Here is a 26,015-nt window from a genome sequence, read left to right as displayed (position 1 = left end):
TTCTCTACGGTTGACGTAGCCAACGGCTTCTGGACCATGAAGGTTGAGCCGGCGGACCAGTATAAACTGGCTTTCTCCTTTGGAAATCGCCAATATACTTGGAACCGCTGCCCCTTTGGCTACTCTAACTCACCTGCAGAGTTCAACATCTTCCTCCACAAAGCCATGTCAGATGCTGCTTCCAGAGGGAACCTCATATATGTCGATGACATCTTGATGAGGAGTCGAACCTTCGAGAAGCACCTGGTTGAGCTCCGTCATGTGCTGCAACAGCTCGCTGACGCCGGAGCTAAATGGGCGATTCTCAAGGGACAGTGGTGTCGAACCAAAGTGGAGTATGTTGGACTGCTGGTGGGCCCTAATGGAGTCGAGCCCCAAGCGGGACGCATTAGGGCCATTCAGGACATCAAAGCCCCAGCTAATCTGACTGAACTCAGGAGCTTCCTTGGAGTCTGCAACTACTCCAGACAGTTCATTGAGGAGTACGCTGAAATAGCGAGGCCCCTTACTGAGCTGCTTCGGAACGACACACCTTTCGTGTGGGACAGACCCCAAGAACTCTCCTTCCAGTTCCTAAAACAGAAGTTGGCGTCCGCACCCTGTCTGGCTTACCCAGACAAGGATAAAGAGTTCTACATAGAGGCTACTTTCTCCTCTCACTGCCTGAGCGCTGCTTTGAAGCAGAAACACGATCAGGACATGAGAGTTGTGGCATACGCCAGCAAGCCTCTGAGCAAGGTGGAACTCCAGTTCTCTGACTGCGAGAGAGCTCTCCTCTCTACAGTCTGGGCCGTCGAACACTTTCGTAGTTACATCGGTGGACAGAAAGTGATCATTGAAACGTGTCATCAGCCTGTCACCTTCCTAAACAGCCAGCGACTGCGCGAAGGAAGAGTGTCAAACAGCCGCATTGCGACGTGGATGATGGTGCTCCAAGGATACAACATTGAGGTCAAGTATGGTCAGAACACCAAGCTAGCGCTAGGACAAGGGCTAGCAGGCTGCCAGCACTGTGACTCTGACTCCGTCATGGGCCCCCTGGACACACCTGCCGCAGTCTACCCAACCGCATCCAATCATCGCTACTTTGATGAGAATGTTTGCCAAGGGCTTCCGAAAGTTTACACTGATGGATGCTCCTACCTTCACGAAGGCCAGCTCCGTGCTGGGGTTGGAGTCGTTTGGGTGGACTGTGACACTAAGCAACCAAATCACTACCGGTTGGGCCAAAAGTCTAGTCAGTACGCCGAAATTGCTGCAGTGTTGATAACCCTCCAGCAGGCGGCAGCCTTGGACATCACTCAAATCGTCCTTTGCTCAGATTCAAACTACGCTAGACACAGCTTCATTTCTCACTTCCCCATGTGGAAGGAGAACCACATGAAAAACTCCAGGAACAGAGACGTGAAACACTCGGAGTTATTCCTAGCGTGTGATCTGCTCACCACTGAGAAAGGCATAATGGGCTACTGGAAAAAGGTCAAAGGTCACTCCAGGACCCTAGGTCCGGAGAAAGATGGTAATGACGAAGCAGACCGCCTTGCTAAGCTCGGTGCTGACCAGGGAACCTGCTGGGAATTCAAAGACGAGTGGCTTCCACCCAAGGCTGTTCACGAGGTCTGCGCGATTACTCGTCGCCATGCTAAACAGGCAGACGAACCTCGGACCGTTGGGGTAACTGTGTTTCTAGGCAGACAACCACAGGACGCGGACCTAGTCACCATGCAGGAACAAGATCCTGACCTGAAGCTCATCCGTGAGCTTCTCCAAAAGGGCCCGATGTCTAAACAACCGTCACCACCTATGGGCGCAAGCAGAGATTTGGTAACCCTGCATCGTCAACTCGCGCACCTGAAACTACAAAACCATTTGTTAGTTTACATGCGTGACGATCACAGCCCGCCGCGCTGGGTTGTTCCACTCGACCACAGAGGAGTAATGCTTGCCTACGCCCACGACACTCCGGTTGGAGGTCACCGCGGAGCAAAAGCTACCCTCGCGTCACTGACAGAAGTAGCATATTGGCCATCGATGTCCAAGGATGTACACAGCTATGTCCAAGGCTGCCTCGTCTGTGCCCAGTTTCAACCCTCCCAGCCGCTTGCTATAGCACCACTGCAACGCAGGGGAATAACCTTCCCTTGGTCCCATCTGCAGATCGACTGGGTTGGACCGGTTCCCAAATCGGCAAGAGGAAACAAATATATGCTAACTGTAACTTGCAGTTTCACGAAGTGGGTGGAGTGCCTTCCAGCGCCAAACGATACAGCCGTCACAACCGCTGTACTGCTGATTAACCACGTTTTCAGTCGATGGGGACTTCCACTCTGCATTGACTCTGATCGGGGAACTCATTTCACATCCAGTGTAATGACGTCCCTGTTTGAACTTCTGGGAGTGGAAGTGAGATTCCACCTCCCCTATCACCCACAGTCATCCGGACAGGTCGAACGGATGAACCGCACGGTCGTCTCTATGCTCAAAAAGTACGTCTGCTCCACTGGGACGGACTGGGACGTCAAGCTCCCTCTGGTCCTGATGGCCATACGGTCCACTCCCCAGCGATCCACAGGGGTTACGCCCTTTGAGATGATGACCGGCAGACTGATGACTCTACCACTGCACCTCCTGTATCACCCAGAGGATGTCAGTGTTGCCACTGCCTATACCGCTCATCAGTATGTGGCAGACTTGAAAACACACCTCAGAGCTACGTTCGCGCACTCTCAGAAGAAACTGGAGACCAACGTAGAAGGCGCTAAAGCCTACTACGACCAAAAGACAACCGGCCGCGAATACGAGGTGGGTGACAAAGTATTCTACTTTCGGTTCGCCCAACCGGCACGCAAAGCTAAGAAGTTCCTGCCCTGCTGGTCAGGACCATTTGAGATCGTGGCAAAACTCTCTCCAGTTGCATACAGGTTACGCATCACCAAAGCGAGACAGGAGCCTGTCTACAAATGGGTGCATGCGAACCAAATCAAACCCTACGTCAAACCATCCCCGCGGGTACAGAGACCAGACTCCCCGCAGGAGGTAGACGTAGTCTCGACATAGTTCTATGCATGGAAATGGAAAGGGGGGAAAGTGCACGTTTAACCCACTAACATGTACTAACCGACAAAGAACCAAGCCCCCCCCCCCCCCCGCCGTCATTTTCACTAACCAAGAGAAACTCCTCCTAGAACGCTAACAGGATGTACTCACTAAAACCTTACAGGGTACTCTTGTAACTGTCAACCTACATTCTGCTCTGATTAATGAATATCTACGTGCAATCAAGACTTTGTCTGAAACCATACATCAGGATATTGTGTACACACGAGTGGTGAGAGATTTGATGCAGGACCTGCTCAGGGAAGTAAGTTCCACGCTAGACAGCTTGGTTGCAAGTCGTATTTCCCCGTACTTACCCCTCTACTGTGCACCTTTCATAAATCCACCTAGCGTACAGCTTAGGTAGTGCAATTCCCATTCACGTTGATGCAGAAGATTAGAACTCGGTTTCCTGTTAAACGTTCCCATAATTGTGACACCTCACATCTATAGGTTTAGGTCGATGCTGAACATTGGTATTTGAAAGGACGGTAGGCATTTCCACTTTGAACTAGAAACCTGACACTCCATCACCTCAACCTCGAACAGCATGACTCAGAGATTGAGATCATGGACGCTTTCCAGGGTTATAACTTTGCCTTCGATTTAGAAATTGACCAACAATTACTGATTGAAGGAACCAAACTCGTTAAGTTCACACAAACCCCGCGTGAACTTACTTTGGCGCTACATTGACACAGATTATTCGACCTTAATCTGCACATTGGTCGCCCTGGGGATGGGATGGCTCATCACGGCCGTGATTGCTTATTCCGCCTACAGGCGTGTTAAGAAAGTCCAAGATAAGATGCACTTGCTCACCTACGGTGTGCCTCGTAACTGCGTTTGGGGAGACTCCAAGCGCGAATGTAACACACCTGTCTAAAGGGGGTGAGCAACATTTTCTTTGTTATTCTGTAACCCTAAGAGTAGTTCTCATTTTAGTCTACCTCACATATTTATCTGAGTGTTGCAGTATGTCACATTCTTTATAAGCTACACACTGACTGTATGACCTAAAAATGTATTTTATGAGACCTCAAGGTTGCTATGAATTTTCTTGGATGTTATATGTATTTTTTTATTTTTTTGGGTTTTCTGTATTTTTGTTTCGTACTTGGTCACATATTAACTAGTGGTTATGTGCCGGCCCAGCTCAGTCTGTCAATGACTCTGTCTGACGCACCAGCACATTGTAGTACCTCTTAGTTTTATGGTCCTTGTTTTAGCCCAAAGACTGTCCTGATCCGCCCTTTGGACCAAAAAGGGGGGAATCTTGGGACCACATAGGTCAATGCGCGTTTGCGAACTATGGACCTCGTACATCACCGCGTGCTCCATAAACTGAACTGTATGGCCGGCGGTGAGATGCCTTTGTGTCCCCTCGTGGAGTTAACCGCCCACCGACCTTCCTCCTTCTACACTACTACCTCTCGCATGGACGACATCATCATTGCGTACCACCTGCGTGAGTGGCTTCTTCTCGTTATGCGCGTTGGGGACTATCCCGTTTCCTATCCTCTTTGTGCCTGACCAGGATCAAAGACCAAAGGCGCCAGGATCCAAGACAAAGACCAAAGACAAAGGCGTCCAAGGAGACCAACGTCCTAAGGGACAAACCCACCTGTGCTTCCGACAATCAAGTCGACCTACGTTCATGAGGGACAAACCCATCTGTGCTTCCGACGATCGAGCTTTGGGCGCGATCCCCGAAACCAAAAGGGGGAATGTTGAGGGTCTGACCTCATGAGGAAATTACTATGCAGTGATTTTCTCCAAAATGACTGTGCTTAAATTGCTCTGAAAAGCAAATAATCACATCGGCGCCAAGAAACTTCATTTCCCATGATGCTTTGCACACAGAAGCATTGGGATGATGTCACCGCCTAATACCAGAAACACGTTCTGCGCATGTGCGGGAGGCCGTGGAGCTGTTCCCGCGAACTAAGACCATAAATCTTCAGCAGAGACAAAGAAACCTCGTTCTTTTGCCCAGGATACCTGGCGGTAAGGACACGCTTGTCGAACGCTCCGACAACTTGAGCACGCGGAAGCTCTAAGTGCCCAAGTTGAGCCCACGAAACCGCTGGAAGCCACTCAACTCCATCGGGACCTGACTGGGAACGAGCGGAGCTCCATTCAGCTCTCAGAGACGCTGTAAGTTGTCAAACTCAGCACAAAAGAAACTTCGTTCTCTTTGTGTCCAGCCCGTGGAGAAACACTCGTGGAGCCAAACAACGGAGAAAGCATTAAACCGACGGATGACGCTGAAAACTGAGGAGAAAACGGAGAACCGTCAAATCAAACAGCTGGGACGCCTTGCTGCTCATCTGGTGATCAGAAAACTAATTTTTTCTCTCTCCTTTTCTTCTCCCGTTTCCTCTATAGTCCAGAATAAGCAATAAAACCGCGCTATTGCTTAAAAAGTAGCTTCGTGTTTTCCTCTTTCGCTCCCAATTCGTCCTTCGGGTCATTTTGAAAGAATAAACTGCTTATTGATCATCGCTAATATCTTTAGTCGTCAGCTCTGGCCAGGCTGCCGACTCCTTTTAGATTAAATAATTTACAAGTGACCTTTTGTTGTTTGTTAACTTTTGAAGTGTTTGAGTTAAGTTTTACTGTGATTCTAAGCCACTAAGTGTTCGGGAAAGTAGAAAACTTTACACATCCAGGTCTCCTGTTGAATGCGAGGGGAGGGGAAGAGCCCCACACACACTCACAGCTCACTCCCCCCACCTACTCTGGGGAAACAAAGACCCATTCATCTCACACACACACACACACACACTCACTCACACACACCACACAAACACCTTGAACATTATTTTGAATATACATCCTTTTATTATATCACATGATTATTATTCATTTAGGCCACTGTTTATTCATTTGACAAATTGTTAATTAAATGTTATAAAATTCAGATTTTTGTGTCCAGTAGCTTTGTTGTGTCGAAGAGAAGTCTCTGCTCCAAGGATTCTACGAACTTCAAGAAAGACTGATAAGAGTTTTGGATTCAATTTTTCCCCGGTTAAAGGGGAATGGTGCCCCGTATATCTAAGAATATCTTAATTAATTAATAAATCAGTAAATATTTACATATTTACAGAATTTATTGAAGAATCCAAAAGTAAGTTGAAGCTTACTAATTGTTCGCTCCTAATAACCCCAACATGAACATCAGATGAAGAAAGATATGATTGGGTTATGTCAGCTACAAAGTAAAGCACCACTGAGGCATGGCAAACAAAGTCAGTAACATATGGTAATTGTTTTTACTGTACTTTTTACAGTACTGCTGGAGATATTGTTTCCACAAAACACAGCCTACTCAAACATGAGCATGTGGATCAGCTCATTTTCCTGAAGAAAAATCTGCCCTCCAAAAAAAAAAAAACAACTGAACAGTGATCAGGAGTAAAATGACAGAGAACATTTACAGGCGTTCTGTAAGTGAAGTGAGCTATTTTTCAGTTTCTGATTGGATAGTAATACCTTTATCTGGTCAAAAAGCAGCAGTTAGATTTTAGTTATATTTATTTATTCTAATTTTGTGCATGAAGCACTTGCCACTGTTGAGCATCGTTGAGTGTAGAATGTTGTTGCTGCTTTGTCATTCCACTGTGGTTCCCCAGGCTCGAGGCTACTTTTTGAGATGAGGCTAATCAGATCATCACGAGGTTACGGTTTATAGGTGTGTGGCTTGTTTACATTAAATTGTTGCACTTTGTTACCCACCTCTAATGTTTAAAACAAGCTCAGGCTGAAATCTTGCAGTTTTTATAACTAGTCTTGCTACTTTTACCTCTGGACTTCCCATCCAGCAATCCAACCACATTTTTCCATGCCTAAAAATAAGTATAGTAACATGTGGTTTTGGTATTCTGTTTTTCTTTTTTTTCCCCACAAGTGCCATAAAGCCACAATGCTTAAGACATGTTTTTTTTTTTTTTTTTTACATATTTGAAAATAAATGTGGTACTGTCACTTTAACAGAACTGGGTTATTTTCTTTATAAAATATTTTCAACAAATATAAACTATAGAATCTAATTGTTTAGTTATTCTTACTGTATCGAATCGTTAAAAATCGAACCGAACCGTTTCAAATCAGTCTGTAATAAAAGGAAATCGTTTTTGAATCGAATCGTAACCTGTGCATCTAGATTCATATTGAATTGTTTTTCACAGAGAGATGTGTATCCCTACAAGGTGGGTGGTATCAGGGCCACTGGGGGAAAAGCGTAAAGCAGTTCCCGTGGCCAGTCGTGCGCCAGCGCGTCCACGTCGAGTGGAGCGTCTCGGTCGCGCAGGGAGAAAAGCAGTGGACACTGAGCATTCTCCTTGGAGGCAAAAAGATCCACTACGGCTGTGCCGAACCGGATCCAAATCTGTTCCCAACACTGCTGGATGCAGGCTCCAATCCCCATACAGGGGAGTCCCTCTGGACAACAGATCCGCCCCCCGATTCAGAACACCCAGGACGTGGGTGGCTCTGATTGAGAGAAGATGTCTGCTGCACCATAGGATCAGTCTGCGTGCCAGCGTGTGTAACCGCATGGAGTGCAGCCACCCCTGGTGGTTTATATAAGCCGCAGTCGTGGTGTTGTCTGTTCTCACTAGGACATGATGGCCAGAGTGAAGGACATGATGGCCGGAGTGAAAAGGCAGGACGTGCCTCAGGGCTAGAAAGACTGCGAGGAGTTCCAGATAATTTATGTGTGTCCCCCAGAGCTCTCTGCTCCACACACTCTTGACAGAGTGACCTTCCAGGAGGCCCCCCAACCTGACAGGCTCACATTTGTCGTGACCACTTTCCTCACGAGAACCAACCCCAAAGGCATCCCCTGTGCCAAGAGGGAGGGGTGACGCCAACAGCGGAGCGCCGCGACGCATGCTACAGGGACTGTCACCCTGCACACTCTGTGGCGCACTGGAGAGAGTCCCAGAGAAGCCACCCAGCGCTGAAAATCTCTCATGTGTAGACGGACGAGTGGTACCACTGAAATAGCCGACGCCATGAGACCTAAAAGCCTGGGGCACAACACAAACCGCACTGAACTGTGTAGGCGGAAGCACGCCAGGCAGAACGAGAGAGCGTTCACACGTGGTGCTGAGAGACGGGCTGTGAACGCCCCTGAGTCCGGATTCAGACTTAGAAAGGTTATTTTCTGGGAGGGGAGTAAAATGCTTTTCTGCCAATTTATTCTGAAACCCAGACCACACAAGTGATGGATCACAACCAGCATGTTTGTCGTTTCCTCCTCTCTGGACCTTGCCAGCAGGAGCCAGTCGTCTAAATACGTGGCCAGCCGAATGCCCCTCTCTCTCAGAGGGGCGATCGCCGCCTCCGTACACCTGACAAACACCCTCGGGCTCAGCGAGAGGCCGAAAGGGAGCATGGTGTATTTGTAACACACTCCCTGAAATGCAAACTTCAGAAATTTCCTGTGTGGAGGGTACACGGGAATATGAAAGTATGCATCCCTCAGGTCAATTGAGGTGAACCAGTCGTTCTGGTGAATCAGACGCAAAAGGAATGAGAGCGTGAGCATTTTGAATTTGTACTTTCGGAGGCATCGGTTCAGGGCCCTCACATCCAGGATCGGGCGAATACCGGTCCCTCCCCTTTTCGGAACCAGGAAGTACCTGGAGTAGTAACCTCTCTGAGACCGACCGGGAGGCACAATGCATATCGCTCCCTTCTCTAACAGGGAGGAGATTTCTCCCTGAAGGATGTTAGCTGATGTCCCCTGGGCGTGGGAGAACACTACACCGGAGAATTGAGGAGGAACTGAAGCGAATTGGAGCCTGTAACCTCTCGAAATAGTTCTTAGCACCCAATGTGAAGCGGAAACCACTGTCCATTCCTCTATGTGAGTGGAGAGCGGTGACACAGCCATGACACACGGAGCAGCAGCTCTCTCCAGAAGCTGTGGGGCAGCGGTGCTTGTGGCAACTACTGCGCATGTGCGGGGGCTTTGTGCTTTGGCGGCCCTGGCGTACGGGGACGACCCGTGCCTGGCGGGAATGTCCGCCAGAAGCCGCCCCAGCCTGGTTTCGCTCTTCTGCATCATTTTTATTGATTTTTGCTGCGCCTTTGATATTCTGTCTGGATGTGGCAGCAAACTTTAAAATGCTTCTTGAGCGTGACATTTGTGAAAAACAATGTGAGTGCTTGTGACGTGTGTTTTGAGCCGGCACGGCCGGTTGCAGGTCCTGGCCCCACCCTGAACCGATCAGGGACTCTGCCGGGAGGGTCCCGTGAGGTGGGAGAGAAAGCACCATGGTAACACCAAACAGGTGGAGCCGGCGAACGGGGAACTGCCAGCTGCAGCGTCGGGAGGGAAAGAACTCCTTCAGGATGCTCTTTCCTTCTTTCTCACCTGCTAACCGCCGGGCCGGGTGGGTTGTCCCGGTGGCGGAGCGGCTTGGTTGCCGGACCTCTGAGGCCAAACTGGTTGAGTCATTGAGCCCGAAGGAGCTGGTTGGACTGCTTGAGGCTTCGGGTGCATTGGGATCTGGAACTGAGGCTGGGCTCGGGCAGCTGCCTGAGGAAAAGTCGGCCGAGCCGACAGAGCTTACGGGGAAGGCAGAGTTGAATGCCAATGCAGAGCCAAAAATGCCTTCAGGCACAATTGGCATGTCCAAAATGCCCTCCTTCTCTCTATCAGAGAGGTCGGTGAGGTTCAGCCATCGTGCACGTTCCTGAAACACCATCATGCCCATTGTTTTAGCCATGGCCGGGACCATGCAGCGCTGCACCCGCAGGCAGATGTCGGTCAGTACGGTGATTTTCTCCCACACCTCCGGGTCTGGTTTTGTATTCATGTCCTCACAGAACTTGGCTTGGTGCGCTGAGAGCATGGAGGAGATATTCAAAGCTCGAACCAAGATGGCGGCAGCCTTGTACGTTCAGCGCCGACTGGAAGCGGTCCGCCTTTGCAGGGAGAGCGGGAGGCCTGGAGGAAGTTGCCGAGAGCCGTGGGCTGCAACCAGCGGTTCCATCGGCGGCATGCGACGCATGCCAGCCTTATCCATACCCTCGAAGTCCAGCGAGGAGGCTCCTTGGACAGGAGACCTGGAGCTGAAAGGGTGTTTGTCCAAGGATGATCTCACTTCTTCAAGGAGCTCCGGGAAGGCGGGCAGCAGAGGCTTTGCCGCCCTTGTGGCCTGAGGCAGCTTCCTTTCCTCGTAGCGGGATCTGACAGCTTCAGTGACCACGGTGGGCCAAGGGATGTTGAGCCTGGTCGCAGCGCGTCGGCAAACTTACTGCATGTCCCGGTGGGCGGCCGGAGAAACCGCTCCATCGCTGGGAGAGGACGGAAAGCTAGGCATGGAGGCCTGAGCGAGGGGAGAAAAACGTCGCCATCCTCCTCTGAAATGAGGAGTTCCGAGGTGTCGCCGTCGTCTCCGTAATCCAACTCCAACACATCCTCGACGGGGTGGCTCGGAACGGCCAGTTCAAGCTGTGAGTCCTAGCTGTGTTCGGCACACGGTTCCGGCTCCGGGAGGGCATGTTTGCCGGCATCCCCAGGCGGTGGCCCAGGGACCGGCAGGCAAGGGTCCTTCCCCGACAGGCTAGCTTGGCGAGCTAGCCGCCGGCAAAACCTCTTCAGGGTGAAACAAGCACAGCTCTCACATGACCCAGGGACTTCCAATGCCAGCTGGGCGTGTTCCAGCCCGAGGCAGCTCGAGCAGACCTTGCGCGGGTCTTTGCTCGAGATTTTGTTCCCACAGGTACAGAGGCGAGCTCCTGCGCCGTCAACTCCTCTCCTGGGAGGAGCTGCTTCCATGTGGACTAACTGGTGACGTAACTCCTGTTTACTATCAGCGAGTGTGGGGGTGCCGTGTCTCCTGCGAGCTAATACTGCATTGATGACAACTGTAATACAACGACAGCTGGCAAAAATCTCCAGAGGGTTTTAAAGTGGTTGCAGTAGCCAAACTTTACCACAGAATTTGATTTTGAATTCATTGCTACATAATGCATTTTTCTGATTCGAAAGTGACCTCCCAGTAGCTGTTAAGACATGAGTCATTGATTTATTACTTCAACTGTTGCTCTTAGAAACAGGACCTCCACTCAACAAGCTGCGGGATTTGGACACAATCATTCAGCTCATGTTCTCCAGGTTCTTTACCCGTCAGATGGGGAGGGGTCCTGCTGCTTTTCTTGATTTCTCCCTCATTAGCTTTCTTTATCACATGCTAGCTGTGGAATTTGATGTCAACATAATTTCAAACAGACCATCTGGCAGTAAGGGACCTGTAAAACTGAAAAGGATTCATTCAAATGTTGTAAAACCCTCTCAGAAATACTGTAAGTGAACAAATCTCTCGTCTCGTCTCGTCTCGTCTTCCTCCGCTTATCCGGGTCCGGGTCGCGGGGGCAGCATCCCAACTAGGGAGCTCCAGGCCGTCCTCTCCCCGGCCTTGTCCACCAGCTCCTCCGGCAGGACCCCAAGGCGTTCCCGGACCAGATTGGAGATGTAACTTCTCCAACGTGTCCTGGGTCGACCCGGGGGCCTTCTGCCGGCAGGACATGCCCGAAACACCTCCCCAGGGAGGCGTCCAGGAGGCATTCTGACCAGATGCCCAAACCACCTCAACTGGCTCCTTTCGATCCGGAGGAGCAGCGGTTCTACTCCGAGTCCCTCCCGAATGTCCGAGCTCCTCACCCTATCTCTAAGGCTGAGCCCGGCCACCCTACGGAGGAAACTCATTTCGGCCGCTTGTATCCGCGATCTCGTTCTTTCGGTCATTACCCAAAGCTCATGACCATAGGTGAGGATTGGGACGTAGATCGACCGGTAAATCGAGAGCCTGGCTTTCTGGCTCAGCTCCCTCTTCCCCACGACAGATCGGCTCAGCGTCCGCATCACTGCAGACGCCGAACCAATCCGACTGTCGATCTCCCGATCCCTCCTACCCTCACTCGTGAACAAGACCCCGAGATACTTAAACTCCTCCACTTGAGGTAGGACCTCTCCCCCGACCCGGAGGTGGCAAGCCACCCTTTTCCGGTCGAAAACCATGGTCTCAGATTTGGAGGTGCTGATCCTCATCCCAGCCGCTTCACATTCGGCCGCGAACCTACCCAGCAAGAGCTGAAGGTCAGAGCTGGATGAAGCTAGGAGGACCACATCATCCGCAAAAAGCAGAGACGAGATTCTCCTGCCACCAAACTCGACACACTCCACACCACGGCTGCGTCTAGAAATTCTGTCCATAAAAGTGATGAACAGAACCGGTGACAAAGGGCAGCCCTGGCGGAGTCCAACCCTCACTGGGAACAGGTCCGACTTACTACCGGCTATGCGGACCAAACTCACGCTCCTCTGGTAAAGAGACTGAATGGCCCTTAACAGAAAGCCACCCACCCCATACTCCTGGAGCGTCCCCCACAGGGTGCCCCTGGGGACACGGTCATAAGCCTTCTCCAAATCCACAAAGCACATGTGGATTGGTTGGGCAAACTCCCATGCCCCCTCCATCACCCTTGCAAGGGTATAGAGCTGGTCCACAGTTCCACGGCCAGGACGAAAACCACATTGCTCCTCCTCTATCTGAGATTCAACTATCGATCGGAAATCTCAAGAAGTGTAATTAAGCAGAATGTGCTGTGGTGAAATATAAAAATAACACCACTGATGCGCATTAATCTGATGAAATGCTGTTACGTGTCAGCTAGAATAAACAAAGCAGCACATCACTATTACCACACTGGATTGTTTTCCTTTGTTTTTCTGGGAAATTTCTCTCTATCTGTTGGTTCTTTGGTTCATTGGAAAATTCCTGCTCTGCATACTAAACTGGCTCTTTGTTGCCGTCAGACTCTATTAGTATTGTTGCCAAGAACAAGACAAAGGGCCCAAAGCAAAGAGAGTTTTGCTTATCCAGATAGAGGACACAAACCCAATTTACATGGATACAATGGTGGTCACACCACTACAAACTGCCTGCACGGTGCAGTGATCAGAGCACACACCTGACAGCAGGACGGTGTCGGCCTTTCTATGTGGAGAAGGCATGTTCTCACTCTGTGAACTCAGCTAAAGGTTTAGAGCATGTTTGTCAGACAATTGTATGAACACAAAGAGTCCATATCTCAATCCTTGGACTTCTAGACCTCTGTAGTCCACCCTGAACTGCCTTTCCAGATCCTAACTGATGAAGCTCATTCTTCATCATCCATGTTGGGTTTGTGTTTGTCCTCCTGCCTCTGGAGGGTGGACCACGCATTCTCAGTTGGATAAAGGTCTGGGGAGTTTACTGGACCTGGACCCAACATGCTGATGTTTTGTTACTGATCCACATAGTTCTGAATATTTCCTTCTGGCACAGTGCTCTATTGGCACTTAAGCTTGGTTTATGCTTGACGCATTCACTTTCCGCGCGGTGATGCGGCTCGCGGATGGAACGCGCTTCACAACTCGCAGCGTTTATGGTTTGTGCGGCTCGTCTCTGCGGTGAGCCAATATTCTCCCAAACTGTAGGGGGCAGCATGGAGCTCTACGGCATGAGTCCAACATTACACCATAGTAGAAGTAGAAATTACTGTTTACAACATGGCATTCCAGCATTTTTAACAGCGTCCTCGTCTTTTCCGACAGTGCGAGCTATTTCTCTCCAAGAATTATTAACAACATGTTGATCGCGGTGATCTCTGAGAGCTGAATCATACAAATGTCTGTATTTACGAACCTCTGCCGTACTAGTTCTTGCCGGTCCGCCATGTTTTTCCGCGTACATCCGTCCGCGTGGTTAGAAAATTTCCGAGGTGCACGTTGCAGAAATTCTGGGCCGTGCGGAGGCGCGGTGGAGGGGCGTGGTTGTTAAAATGACGCAAAATGACGCAACTTTTCCGCGCGGAGCCGTGCGGACCTCGCGGACGCATCAAGCATAAACCAACCGTGACACATGAGCGTCGGCACGGTCGGGGTTTGGTCGGGCTGGATGGCGTGAGTTTGGTCTCGAACTGGTGGTGTACTGTTCACATATAAATCCGAGGGACTTCTCAGGAATGTGGAAATCCCAGAGCCTGTGGGCGGCGCTTAATACGTGCGGGAAAGTCCACTCCATAAGGTAAACAAAAGGCAGTCATGAGCTGTGTTGCTTTTGGAGACTCTGAACCACATTATTTTATTAATTTGCTGTGTGTGTCCTCATAATCTTGTAATCCAACCCCTCCCCCCCCCCCTCCCCCCTGCCACAGCAGCAGAGAGCTGCTTTAATCAGACACAACCCACTTTTGTCATACATTCCTCCTTTTAAAAACATGGGTGGAAGGGACACGAGGTGCCGACCATTTAGACACTCCCCTCACGCAGGTCCCCTTTAATTCAGCTACCCTCCACTCCTTAGTGCTGTTTAGAGATTCTTGTCAAAGAGGAGAAATGAGTTTGGATCCGAAATAAACCACAAGTTAGTCTGCTGCTACTTTTGAATTACGTAATGATGAGATCGGTTTAACCTCGCAACAGATTTTCCATAAACACTTTAAGGAACAAGTTTCAGGGACACTGCCAATCATTCATTATATGTTGGATAGTAACGGCATTTTTACGGCCGTAGTAACGCCACGTACAGGCTTTGAAGAAGAACCGATGGACACAACTTAAAAAAATACAAAAGTACACCTTAGCTCAAAGACATTGGTTCAGTTCCTCCACTCGCTGTTTACCTCCTCTCTCCCTCCTCTCCTGTGGGTTGGAACCCGCACCTTCGCGCACCGGTGTGATGTCATCAGAATTCTGCTGGGTTTGGTAGCCGGACTCGGTTCCGTGTTTGAAATGTGTTTCTCTACCACTCCGCACGGAAGCAGCAAAACAACGTTTAGCGCTCATAACAAGCGGATTCTCAGCGCTTTGCTCATAAAACAGAAGACCTGCAGGCCTCTGTGAGTTAAAACATCCTGATACTGTTCAGGTGTAAACATTGTGCTCCATCCCTGTGTTTGAACTCAGAAGATGCTCCTTGATGCCACAGATATGTGATGATTTAGCTTGTTTGTTTATTTTACTCCAGAATAAGAGATTAAATTATTACTAAAGCAGTTCAGTGTGTGTGTGTGTGTGTGTGTGTGTGTGTGTGTGTGTGTGTGTGTGTGTGTGTTACACATATAGAACTGCATGAGACAGCGTGGTTTCATCAAATCCATGCATCCTATATCTTGGCTGAAGTAATGGCTCAGGAAAATAACTTATATTTCATAAATAATGACGTCTTAATAGTGTTTATGATGTTTTATCTTATCTTTGGTCTGGGAGGTGTAACATATCATGATACAAGCCTTTTAAAACATGTTAAAGTGTTACAAGAGGAGATAAATGCATGAATGTAAAGTTCATGTTTGGAGACCAACCTTCACAGTTTGGAGGCTCACGCTGGTGAGGAGACACCGTTAGTTCTAGTAACACCTGGGCTCCCAAGGCCTCTTCTGACAGGATGGAGGTTACGGGACCCTTAAGGATTCCAGTTGGATGATTGGAGGATTATTTAGGAGGATTGGAATGAACACACTGATTTCAGTGGTGAAGGGTTAAATGAGTGAGTGAACCCACCACCAAGGATGAACTCTGCTAACTTTAAAAATCAGCTGCTCTAAATAAGCATGAAGGTCAGAGAGGAGCTCTAGGACGGACATGGATAAAGGAACTGTAATGTAGAGGTAAAGTAGGGCAGGGCCAACGTTAGCAGCTGTCATACGGTCCATCTGAAATGTTTGACTTTCATTTAGCTCGTTATGTGACAGGTTAGAGCACAGTCTCATGTTAGAGTTTTGTCATGAGGACATTGAGATACCTCACATACTGATGGTGTCTAAAAAATATTTTTTTCTCAAAATAAAGAATAATTTTAATCACAATTGAAACTTACCATCCTAGAAAAACCTCGTCCAATCAATGTGCACGTCCTGTTCTCACTGATTGGATAGAATTCCCTCCTTCAAGCTGAGCGTGTGTGTGTGTGTGTGCGCGCACACACACGAGCGAATTGTGAACTGGCGCTGTGATTTAGCACTACTTAGATGTAGCCATCCTTACGCTGACAAAAATGTAACTAAGTAACTTTTAATTTGAGTACATTTTGTTTACGATACTTTTTACTTTTACTTAAGTAAAAATTTAGGCAAGTACTCTTACTTGTAATTGAGTAAAAAATTATCAAAGTATTGGTACTTGTACTTAAGTAGGAAATTTTAGTAGTCTTTCCACCTCTGACACACACACACACATCAAATGACAGACACAAAAAATGGTAATAGAATTCATTGTGACGTTTTAGAAAGTGTTTTAAACGTCACTCTCGACCAATCGCGCCGTTTCCGTTCAAGATTTTAAAAAAAGACGTATAACCCGTTTTGGGTCCATTTTGTCAAGCGCACAGCGATGTCAGGTAAAAGTTAGAATTTATTCAAACTCCACTTTCCAATGTTTTATCAATCGACCGACATCTAATCTTTTTTTGCCGCACTTGTCGTTTCATCGGAGAGTGAATGGGATGGCAAAATCCCTCGTTCTCAATTAGAACGCACACCACCACCACCACTCGCGATGGAGCGACTGACTCGCATAGCAACAATATCTACTAAGGAGGCTGAGGTCACTGCTGAAAATGAGACCACTCCCCTACACGATGAGCTGATTCTGCACACTGTGAGTGATGAGTTTGGCTTCCGTCGATTCCTTTCACATGAAGTCCAGTTCATACACAACTTTGTAGATGTGATGAGGGCCCTAGCACTTGCATTAAACATCCTTCAACCACAGAAGAACATCTTTCTTGGCTACCTGGCTCCAACCATTGTCCAGCCCCAGTGCCATATGAATAACCTGTTGTATGAGAGCATGAAACCCACAGCTACAGAGGGCCCGATGACATGCCGTCCCCTCATAGAGAGCATCTTGAAGTCACTGACCACGAGGCTGGGAGATCTTCTGGAGAAGAGGGAGAGCATACTCTCTGCTATTCTGGTGCCAAGATTCAAGCTAGAATGGGTCCAAGATGAAGAGAAACGTGTGCATTAGAAATTAATGCTAATGAGAGAATTTCAAACCCTCAGCTCGGACGATTCAGTACCAGGAGACTCCAGTCAAGCCCAATCCAGTAGTGAAGTAAACACGAAAGATCCTGCTGCTTCATTCTTTAGATTTCACAGAATACCTCAGGTTTCTGGAAAAGGTGAAGTAGACACCTACTTGGATGCCCCAACCACAGATGGGTTTGACGAATATATGCAGTTTCCAAAGCTCAAAAGACTGTTCGCAAAGCACAACACTGCACTGCCCTCAAGCGCCCCGGTAGAGAGGCTCTTCAGCATTGGTGGCCTAATATTCAGGTAATCATAAACTGTTGTATTCAACAATCTTTAAATCCATACATTTCTTTGGTTTAATTATTTTATAATGGCCGTGATGTTCTTTTGTTTTTTCCTGTTTTGTCTGATTAAGGCCCGGGAGAAACAGGCTGGGAGATGCCAACTTCGAGAAGCAGCTGATCTTAAATGCGAACAAAAAGATTTTACGGTATGTTAAATATTTCCGTGACCTGTTTGGGCTATATCAATTAATTAATCAATCAACTAACCGTTATTTCTAAAACACTTTACACAGGCGACCAAACTGATGTCCAAGATTAAAACCAAATCAATCAATAAATCACATACACCAGCTGTAAATCCAAAATAACAGATTATACAAACATCATGCATAAAATAAATAAAGGGCACTATTGGTAAGATCGTTCCAAAAATTTCTGCCCCTCTAAAATTAAATACCAATTTAAAAAATCACAAAAGGAATTTTTACTCATTTAAAGCTCTAGTCATAGGAAATAGATTGGTCCAACCTTTAGGAGTAACATCAGAAAAAGCTCTTTCACACCAAGTGGCAAGGTGGTTCAGAGTAACCTCCAAGAGTAATTCAGACATCAGACTTCTGCTGGGCATAGGCTTATCTAGAAACTATATTAGCGGTACATTTTATAAATGTAGAATGTGTTGTCACCGGAGATGAGTGTACTGGTGTGCACAGGTTAGCTGCATTGAAATAACAGAACTTCTGTTTTTTACAGCTAGCAAGAAACAACAGATCCAGGAGGAAGACCACCCTGACCAGTGACAGAATCAATCAATCAATCAATCAATCAATCAATCAATACTTTATTAATCCCAGAGGGAAATTAGAGTTTCAGTACACACAATTCAGAGATCAGACATACATGGGCAAGACACATGACAAGAATTGGTGACTGTGGTCATTTAAAACCCGAGTTGCGCTACCTTAATAGAGATAAGAGGGTTACATGAGGATTGGTTCAGGTGGAGGGAAAAAAGGCACTTCAGAGTTACCCTCCCACCAGGAGGACAGCTTTGCTCTGCAAAAAAACACCTCAACAAATATGCAACAAACTTCAGACAACACAACAGAACATGAGACTCCAATAGGAGGGGGGGATCCTATTTCCCCCAGCGAGAGCAGCCATCTACAGCGCTCATCCACTGAACAGGTGGGAGGAAGATCTTGGGAGAAGCGCAGAGCATATTGACTCCTGCAGATTGATGACCTCGCCAGGCTGAAGTCCCCCAATCCGAGGGAGGGGTGGGGTGGGGGGGTGGGGGGGGTGGGGTTTGGGGGGTAGGTCGGGTTTTCACAGCATCTGTCTGCAATCCTTCGAGGAGGTTTGTTGCTCGCCGCTCAAGGCTACCAGGGCGTCAGATTCGGATAACAAGAATTTGTTTGGGTCAGGCTGAGATAATTTTCCTCTCTGCCTTCAGTCTTTAAACTGATGATTTTCAGTCCTTCAGTGAAGCCAATTTTGGGTTTTTAAACCTGTCCATACTGTCCGATGACTCTCTCCGAGATGACATCCATTTTGCGCACTAATACCGGTATCGCAGCTAGAACATTGTCCAGCTTACGATTCACCTCGAGTAACGTCCGAGTCTGAGAAGTCTCCACACGGACGGTGCTTTCCGCGGGTGCGGGTTGCCCTCCAATCCCTCCCGTCTTCCCACATTTTCAGAAAACCAGATATCCTCCCACTCCAATCAGGAGAAATCCAGTGATCATCAGGCAGAATATCCACACGTCTTCCATATCCTCAATGGACAGCTGGGAGAGGCATGTGATCTTCCATTCTTTCCAGGACTCCAGCATATATCCCACCGGGTGTGTGCCCTGTGGACATGTGGGAGCCCCCTGCTCCGTTCTCATTGTTGAAAAAATCTCATCGATCGCATTGAATGACCAATTTATCAAATCCTTGGTTAAAAATAGGGTTTTTCAGAAGAAATGCAGAGATGCGCTCTGTGGGCAGACAGGACAAAGAGCCTTGGGAAAAAAGATACGGGAGCGAAAGAGAGAAGCTTCTGTACTTCTCGAGTGCTTATTCAGATAAGATTTTTTAAGGCTGGACTGAACACAAAGCTGTCATTAGCCCAACACTTTTAGACTATTTTTTTAAAGAATGGTTCTCTTATTTATTTATGTCCATTGCCATGGACTAAGAAAGCCTCCATTAAAGTTATTGGGCTTATTTTTTTTCTTTTCACTTTATTTTTCTATAATAATTTGGGCTGGTTGTTGGACTTTAAGACCCAAATTGTAAAACTTTTTCTTTGAGCAAACAGGTCCGACAACTGATTGACAACAAAAATTTGAATAGTTATAGCTGAATAGTTGTACACTTTTAAAGACATACTCTTGAATAGTTTGTTTGAATGGTTTGCCTTTTTGAACTTCGCACTTGGAGGTACGTAACGTTCCTTGTTCCCTACCACAGAATGTTTAATAATTCCTCATACAAAAAGATTCAAACTGCAAATCTTTCCTCGTGCTTTTGGGAACATGTAGGAGTAAAAGCTGCAGCTGGGTAAGAGTGTGGACTGAATGGGTGGCAACAATTTTAATATACCAGGATTCTGAGGGTAACGTCTCACTACAGCATAGAGGGTGGAAAAAAAGAACTATGAACAGTTCATTTTAGGAACTATGAACTGAGTCAAAAAATATTAGTTATGAACTATGAACGGAACTAGTTCATTTTAAAATGCACTGAACTATGAACTAGTTCACAAATACAGTGAACTTCCCCAACACTGCCCGGCTCTCCGTGGATTATCATCCCTGCGGAAAGGGGATGGAGGTGGCGTAGAGAAAAGAAAAAAAAAAGCGAGACCACAAGGCTGGCGCTTTAGCAAGGCTACGCCATTAGCTGCCAAACCACTGCTACCTGTGTTTTTCCCTCTATGCCAAATCTCTTGTCAACAAGATCGATGAACTGAGGCTACACGTGGCAGCTGGTGGCAGCAAATTGTCATGGTCTGAGGTGAGCTCATCCTCTAATCAGCTTCAGCATTCATTCCAGGTGAGGTGTCTGAACGGGACCAGCTGCAGCCGATTCATCATCAGCCACCGCTGGCTTAAAGGAGGAGGGAGACCACTGCTCAAGGTCGGTTGATGACTCCACACGGGTATCTGCAGTTGGATATTCTCCTGCCACTCAGTCTCTAGGAAACTCTAGTCTAGTTATATTATTGATTACTCTACCTGATGTTTGCTCCTTGTTTTTCTCAGATCTTGCTCAACTTCACACCTTCAGCCATACTCCTGGACCTCTCTTCAGCCTGCATCTTCCTTCCCACAGTCCTGTTCACCACCGCTCATCCACCCTCTCTGGAACACTTATCTCGACCCCACTGGACACTTGGATCCTGCCCCCTCAGACCTAACAGACGTGCCCAGCAGCACAGTAAGACCTCCACTCCTCCTCCACCTTCAAACCACCAGACCTCCTACTAATCCAGACTACTTGCAGGTCCAGTTCTGCCCCTCCCCCTGCATCTCCCAGTTTGGGACGTCTTTAGTTGCGCACACTTTAATAAAACCTTTGTTTAATTCAGCATTTGTCTCTTGTGTTGACTCTGCACGTCCTGGGTCATGCACGTACACCCCAACATGACACAAATAACATCGTAAGGAACAGTTTGTCCCTGCTGATAGCTGAGTCGTAGTCGGACCCAGCTATCCAGTTGACAGGTTACGCTGCGCAGCGCCATGATGAGACCGGCAGCTTCAGAATTCCCTACAGGTGTTGGATTGGGTTCAGATCTGGAGACATACTTGGACATTCAGGCCTAGTCCACATGTAGCCGGGTTCTTTTAAAAACGAATATCCGCCCCTCCAAAAACTTGCATCCACACCATCTCATTTAAAAAAATAACTGTCCACACGTACCCGGATAAATACGTTGTTAAGGACATGCCAGACCTGTAGGCGGCAGTACTTCCCCCGTTCTTAACCTCGTCCTTCGTCTGTGGTCTTCCGCAAGGAGCAGTAATTCCTCTTGCAAAAACAAACAAGCAAAGAGCGCTTGGACAGTTGATAAAGCGAGTGCAGCTCTGAGGGCATCCATGCTGTCGGCTAGTGTAAACACAGGTCGCACACGTGATGTCAGCATTTTTTTGTCGTGGAAAGTGACGCTGCGGACCTTAAAACTCCGGTTTTGTCCGTCCACACGCAGACACCCAAAACGGAGAAAACGCAGATCTTCACTTTGGCCGGAGTTTTTAAAAAGATCCGTTTTCGTGTGAAAAAACTCCGTTTTTGTGTGAATGACAGGCCAAAACGTAGAAAAATATCTACGTTTTGGCAGATCCCCGGCTACGTGTGGACAGGGCCTAAGTCACCTTCACCCTGTTCTTCTTCAGAAATGCAACAGCAGCTTTAAATGTGTGCTTTACATCATTGTCGTGTTGGAAAAGTGCGAGGCACAGAGTGATGGCAGCGTCCTCTTCAGTACATTCTTGAGATCAATTTTCAAAAAAATATTTTTTTCATTTTATTTTTCAAAACATGACAAGGAAAACAAAAACCCAATCTACATTCCTCTGTAAAAAACAGGAGTGCATTTATTCAAATGGTATTCACATCAGTCATGAACAAGAAGATCAGCTAAACTCCCCGACTTAGTTTTTGTGTTGGAAACTCGCTGAAGCAGCGGGATTTTGGACCTTTTGTTTGGCAGATACATTCATGACAAGCAGCATGAAACAAGATTAAAGCACTTTAATACTGATTGTTATTTTATGGGAACAGTAGCACACACAGGTGTCATCAATGTAGAATATGGAGTCAAGAAAATGCAAAGAAGAACATTCTGCTCACGCACTGATGTACCTCCACTTCCTGTCACTGGTCATAAAAAGCTAAAACACACACACACACACACACACACACACACACACACACACTGTGAAAGTGCGGTCTGAGTGACTCTTTAGCGTCTAAACCCTGTTCAGCAGAACTCAGAAACCTCTCAGCTCCATGCGTAGATCTCTAGTGATAACTGAGTTTCCTCCATAAACGTGAAAACTGTTTTAGGAATACCACGTTAACATTACAAAGAAATCCGACACAAATGTACTCTTGCCTTACTTTTATCTGCCAGCGCAGCGTCTCGTCACAGCTCGAGGCAAATCTTGGCCCTTTTCTGTCTCCCACCGACCGGGCTTGTTCAGATGAAAGACTTTCTTTCTGTGCAGCCGTAGTCTGATTACATATTCTCAGAGTTTAACTGACAGAGTTGTTGTGTTGGTTCAGGCGTAGCTCTGAGGCAGTTGTTCTGTAAAAGTTCAAGTTTCATGGTCATTCATGGAGCCGTCAGCTGACTGACAACATCACCCCCTCGTGATGTGGACTGGAGCCCACTCTGTCACAGAGCCCTGATGCCACACAGAGCCTGCTGACATCAACACACATGTTTGAGAGGACATTGGTTTTGCTTTGGTTCAGGGAAACGCGGCAGTGATGGATCAAAGCAACCACTGTTGGCTTTTGATCGTGCTTGAACAACTCTGTCCATACAGACATCACATCAAAGAAAATATTTTCTAGAAATATGGTCAGACAAGCCAAAGTAAGCAACATATGAATAGACTAATGTTCTTGTTTTTATGTTGGTATGAAGTCTAATCACACTGTAGGGTCCGACCCTAATCCTTAATCCCTGAGATAGTAGAGCTCCACGTGGTGACACTGAACTTAGAGCCATTGCACAAACGCACGGGTTGTTTTGGTGAACGTACATGTGTTTACTCGCCATATGCAACCTCTTAAGCATCGTCTCTGAAGTTCCTCTGAAGTTGGGCAGCAGTAGCTCAACAGGTTGAGCGGGTTGTCCAGTAATCGGAAAGTTGCAGGTTCGATCCCGGCTGCGGACAGAGAATTCTGCTGTTGTGTCCTTGGGCAAGACACTTAACCCACCTTGCCTGCTGGTGGTGGTCGGAGGGTCCGGTGGCGCCTGTGCTCGGCAGCCTCGCCTCCGTCAGTGTGCCCCAGGGCAGCTGTGGCTACATTGTAGCTCACCCCCACCAGTGTATGAATGTGTGTGTGAATGGATGAATGATACACTGTAGTGTAAAGCACTTTGGAGTCCTTACTCTGAGAGGTGCTATACAAGTGCGGGTCATTATCATTTATCATTCTCTGGCTGTCAGAGTCCCGTGTTCCCTTCCAGGAGGATGCAGAATAGTTCTGTTCTGTTTCACGCCACAAAGAGGAGGGGTTCGGTTGTCATCATGAGTCCTTTGAACCAGTGGTCACAGCACTAGTGGGCCTCTAGGTTTTAATTTCCAACACTCACTGGAAAAACACGGTAATGACTTCACTTAATCACCATGACGGCATTGGTTGCCGCAGCTCTCCTCCGACTGCTGTTCACTGGCAGCTCTGACTGCCTCCAGACTCCATGTGCTGCTGGTTGGACACTTGAAGGCAAAGCTGCTCTGTGGCCTACGAGGGACCTTCTACCTTCACACCAGTGACTGTAGCAGTAAAACACCTTTGGAAAAGGCGCTCAGGGTCTGATGATTCATTTTCAGAGTCCACTTTCCGGCTCATCAAGTGTTTTCTGAATCCCTGCGGTCCAAAACTACTGGTTGTTCCCACGTGACTGGGCCCTTCACTTGGGTCTCCTGCTGGAAAACACACAGTCAAAGTGTTAAAATGAAAGTACCCTGCAGTTCACTTTGGGTTCTTTTAGACTGATTTTGTAGTTAAAAATGTAAATTCTGTGAAAGCAACTGTTGTTGCAGTTTAGGCTCCTAAACAAAAATACTCCATGGAAAGGTCATGGGCGGCAACAGGTGGTCTGCTTCTGATCACACTTCTGGTTTCATTCTTTAAAAAGTATACACCACTTATTACATGCATCAGAGCAGAGGTGGGGACACGAGTCACGTGACTTGGACTTGAGTCAGACTCAAGCCATTATTTTAATGATTTCTGACTTGACTTGATAAAATCCATCAAGACTTACGACTTGACTCGGGCTTGAACGCCAATGACTCGTGACTTGCTCTGACCAAGGCCTGCTCGCTGTCCCTCGGTCTAGGTGTCGTACCCGTGGGGACCGGGCTTTCTCAGTCCTAGCACCGTTACTCTGGAACCAGTTGCCACCCTCAGTTAGGCTGTCCCCTTCTCTGCCAGTCTTTAAGAGTCACCTAAAAACACACCTCCTCCGCTTGGCGTTTCCAGAACATGTTTGATTTTGGCCCTCTTTTACGTTGAATCCATTCCACAGTTTTCATTGGGACACTCAATCCATCCACTCAATCCAAATGTGTTTCACACATTTGTCCTTTACCAGAATGTTTCATCTATCTTATAATTTCCATTTTGTATTTTGTAATTTGAATTTCTTTTATTGTTGATTTTTTCAATATATTTACTTACAACTGTACCATTTTCAGCGCTTTGGGCTTCCTGACAGGGTTGCGGAAGGCGCTTTATAAATAAAGCTTTGATTGATTGATTGATTGACTTGAATCGACTTGCATCTATTGACTTGATGATGACTTGAACGTGCTTGGTATTTTAGCACAAAAGTGGCACGACATGGACAAAAATCATAAATAATTCTTGGTTCTGGGTTTGATTTACTGCTAAATGCAGCAGCACTTTGTTTATAGCCAGTTTCAGTTGCACTTCCTGCTTGTTTGAGCAAATAAATAAGGCAAGCTTTAAGAAGCTTTGTTTCTGGCTAGCCCGCGGTCATCGGGGCTGCGACCACCAAACTGGAGGAGTGGATAAAGCAGATTCCAGGAAAAACATCAGACATCTCAGTCCAGAAAAGCGTAGTTCTAGGAACAGCCAAGATACCGATGAGAACCCTCAAGCTCCCAGGCCTCTGGTAGAGGACCCAAGCTTGGAAGGATGAGAACACCCGTGGAGGATGAGATGGGAACTTACGTAGGCTCAGCTGTGACGCAGCGCCACGCCTGAAATTCCAGCGCCAAGACTACAAAATCCCACCCCCTTCGCACAAAGACACACAAAAGCAAATCAATTTTGTCCCCCCCCACCATCTCTCACGAGCAACACTAGGAATGGAAAGGGTCTGCGCGATTTCCCGATTGTTGTCTAGCTCTTACCGATGTGTGCTGGGTCACAAAAGGAAAACAAACATTTTAGGTTACTAACATCCCACATCTCCTATCATGCATGCTTACACTTTAAAGATTTCTGTGTAAAATAACAACTACTTCAGTTAAAGTTAGTAACAATAAAAGTGCCGTGTTTATTTTGTCTCCAACAGCAACTGAATCTCCTTTTCGCTTAGTTAGTAATGTAGTTTTTCTTGTTCTGCATGTTGCAGCGATGGCGATAAAACATTTATGAAGACCTTCAGATACGAACAACAAGCCTTGGGTGGAGATTCTTGTTTTTGTTTTGCTCGCTTGTTAGCTGGCTACGTGCTGTGAGGACAGCACATTCACTACACAGGGCAAATTTCTACTTTACAAGTTGTGCCAAAGAAACTTAAATATCTTTAAAACTTGGCCTCAGATGTATCATATATTTACATTTTGAGAGAGAAGAGAATAGCTGGAGTTTGATATATAACACGTGTAC

The 26,015-nt window shown here is 47.4% G+C and overlaps 1 protein-coding gene across 4 annotated transcripts in view; it reads right to left on the bottom strand.

Annotated features, from left to right (window-relative positions):
* Nucleotides 1–26,015, bottom strand: part of LOC107384472 (protein shisa-like-2A) — a 73,843-nt gene that overhangs the window by 26,312 nt on the left and 21,516 nt on the right. For 2 of the 4 annotated variants that reach the window (XR_011515517.1, XR_011515516.1), the window contains exon 3: nucleotides 22,539–24,079. Coding sequence is in view for 2 of the 4 variants with exons in the window: in XM_070541778.1 (XP_070397879.1) it covers nucleotides 23,895–24,079 (185 nt within the window). In the remaining 2 variants the exon portion in view is untranslated. Of the gene's footprint in view, nucleotides 1–18,732; nucleotides 24,080–26,015 lie in introns of those variants that run through there. The other 2 variants (XM_070541778.1, XM_054741415.2) reach the window with 2 other exon arrangements.

Source organism: Nothobranchius furzeri, chromosome 11, assembly GCF_043380555.1.
Source record: "Nothobranchius furzeri strain GRZ-AD chromosome 11, NfurGRZ-RIMD1, whole genome shotgun sequence".
In the NCBI taxonomy this organism is placed as follows: Eukaryota; Metazoa; Chordata; class Actinopteri; order Cyprinodontiformes; family Nothobranchiidae; genus Nothobranchius; species Nothobranchius furzeri.
Note: the sequence above shows the minus strand (reverse complement) of the source record. Positions and strands in the feature narration are given on the sequence as shown.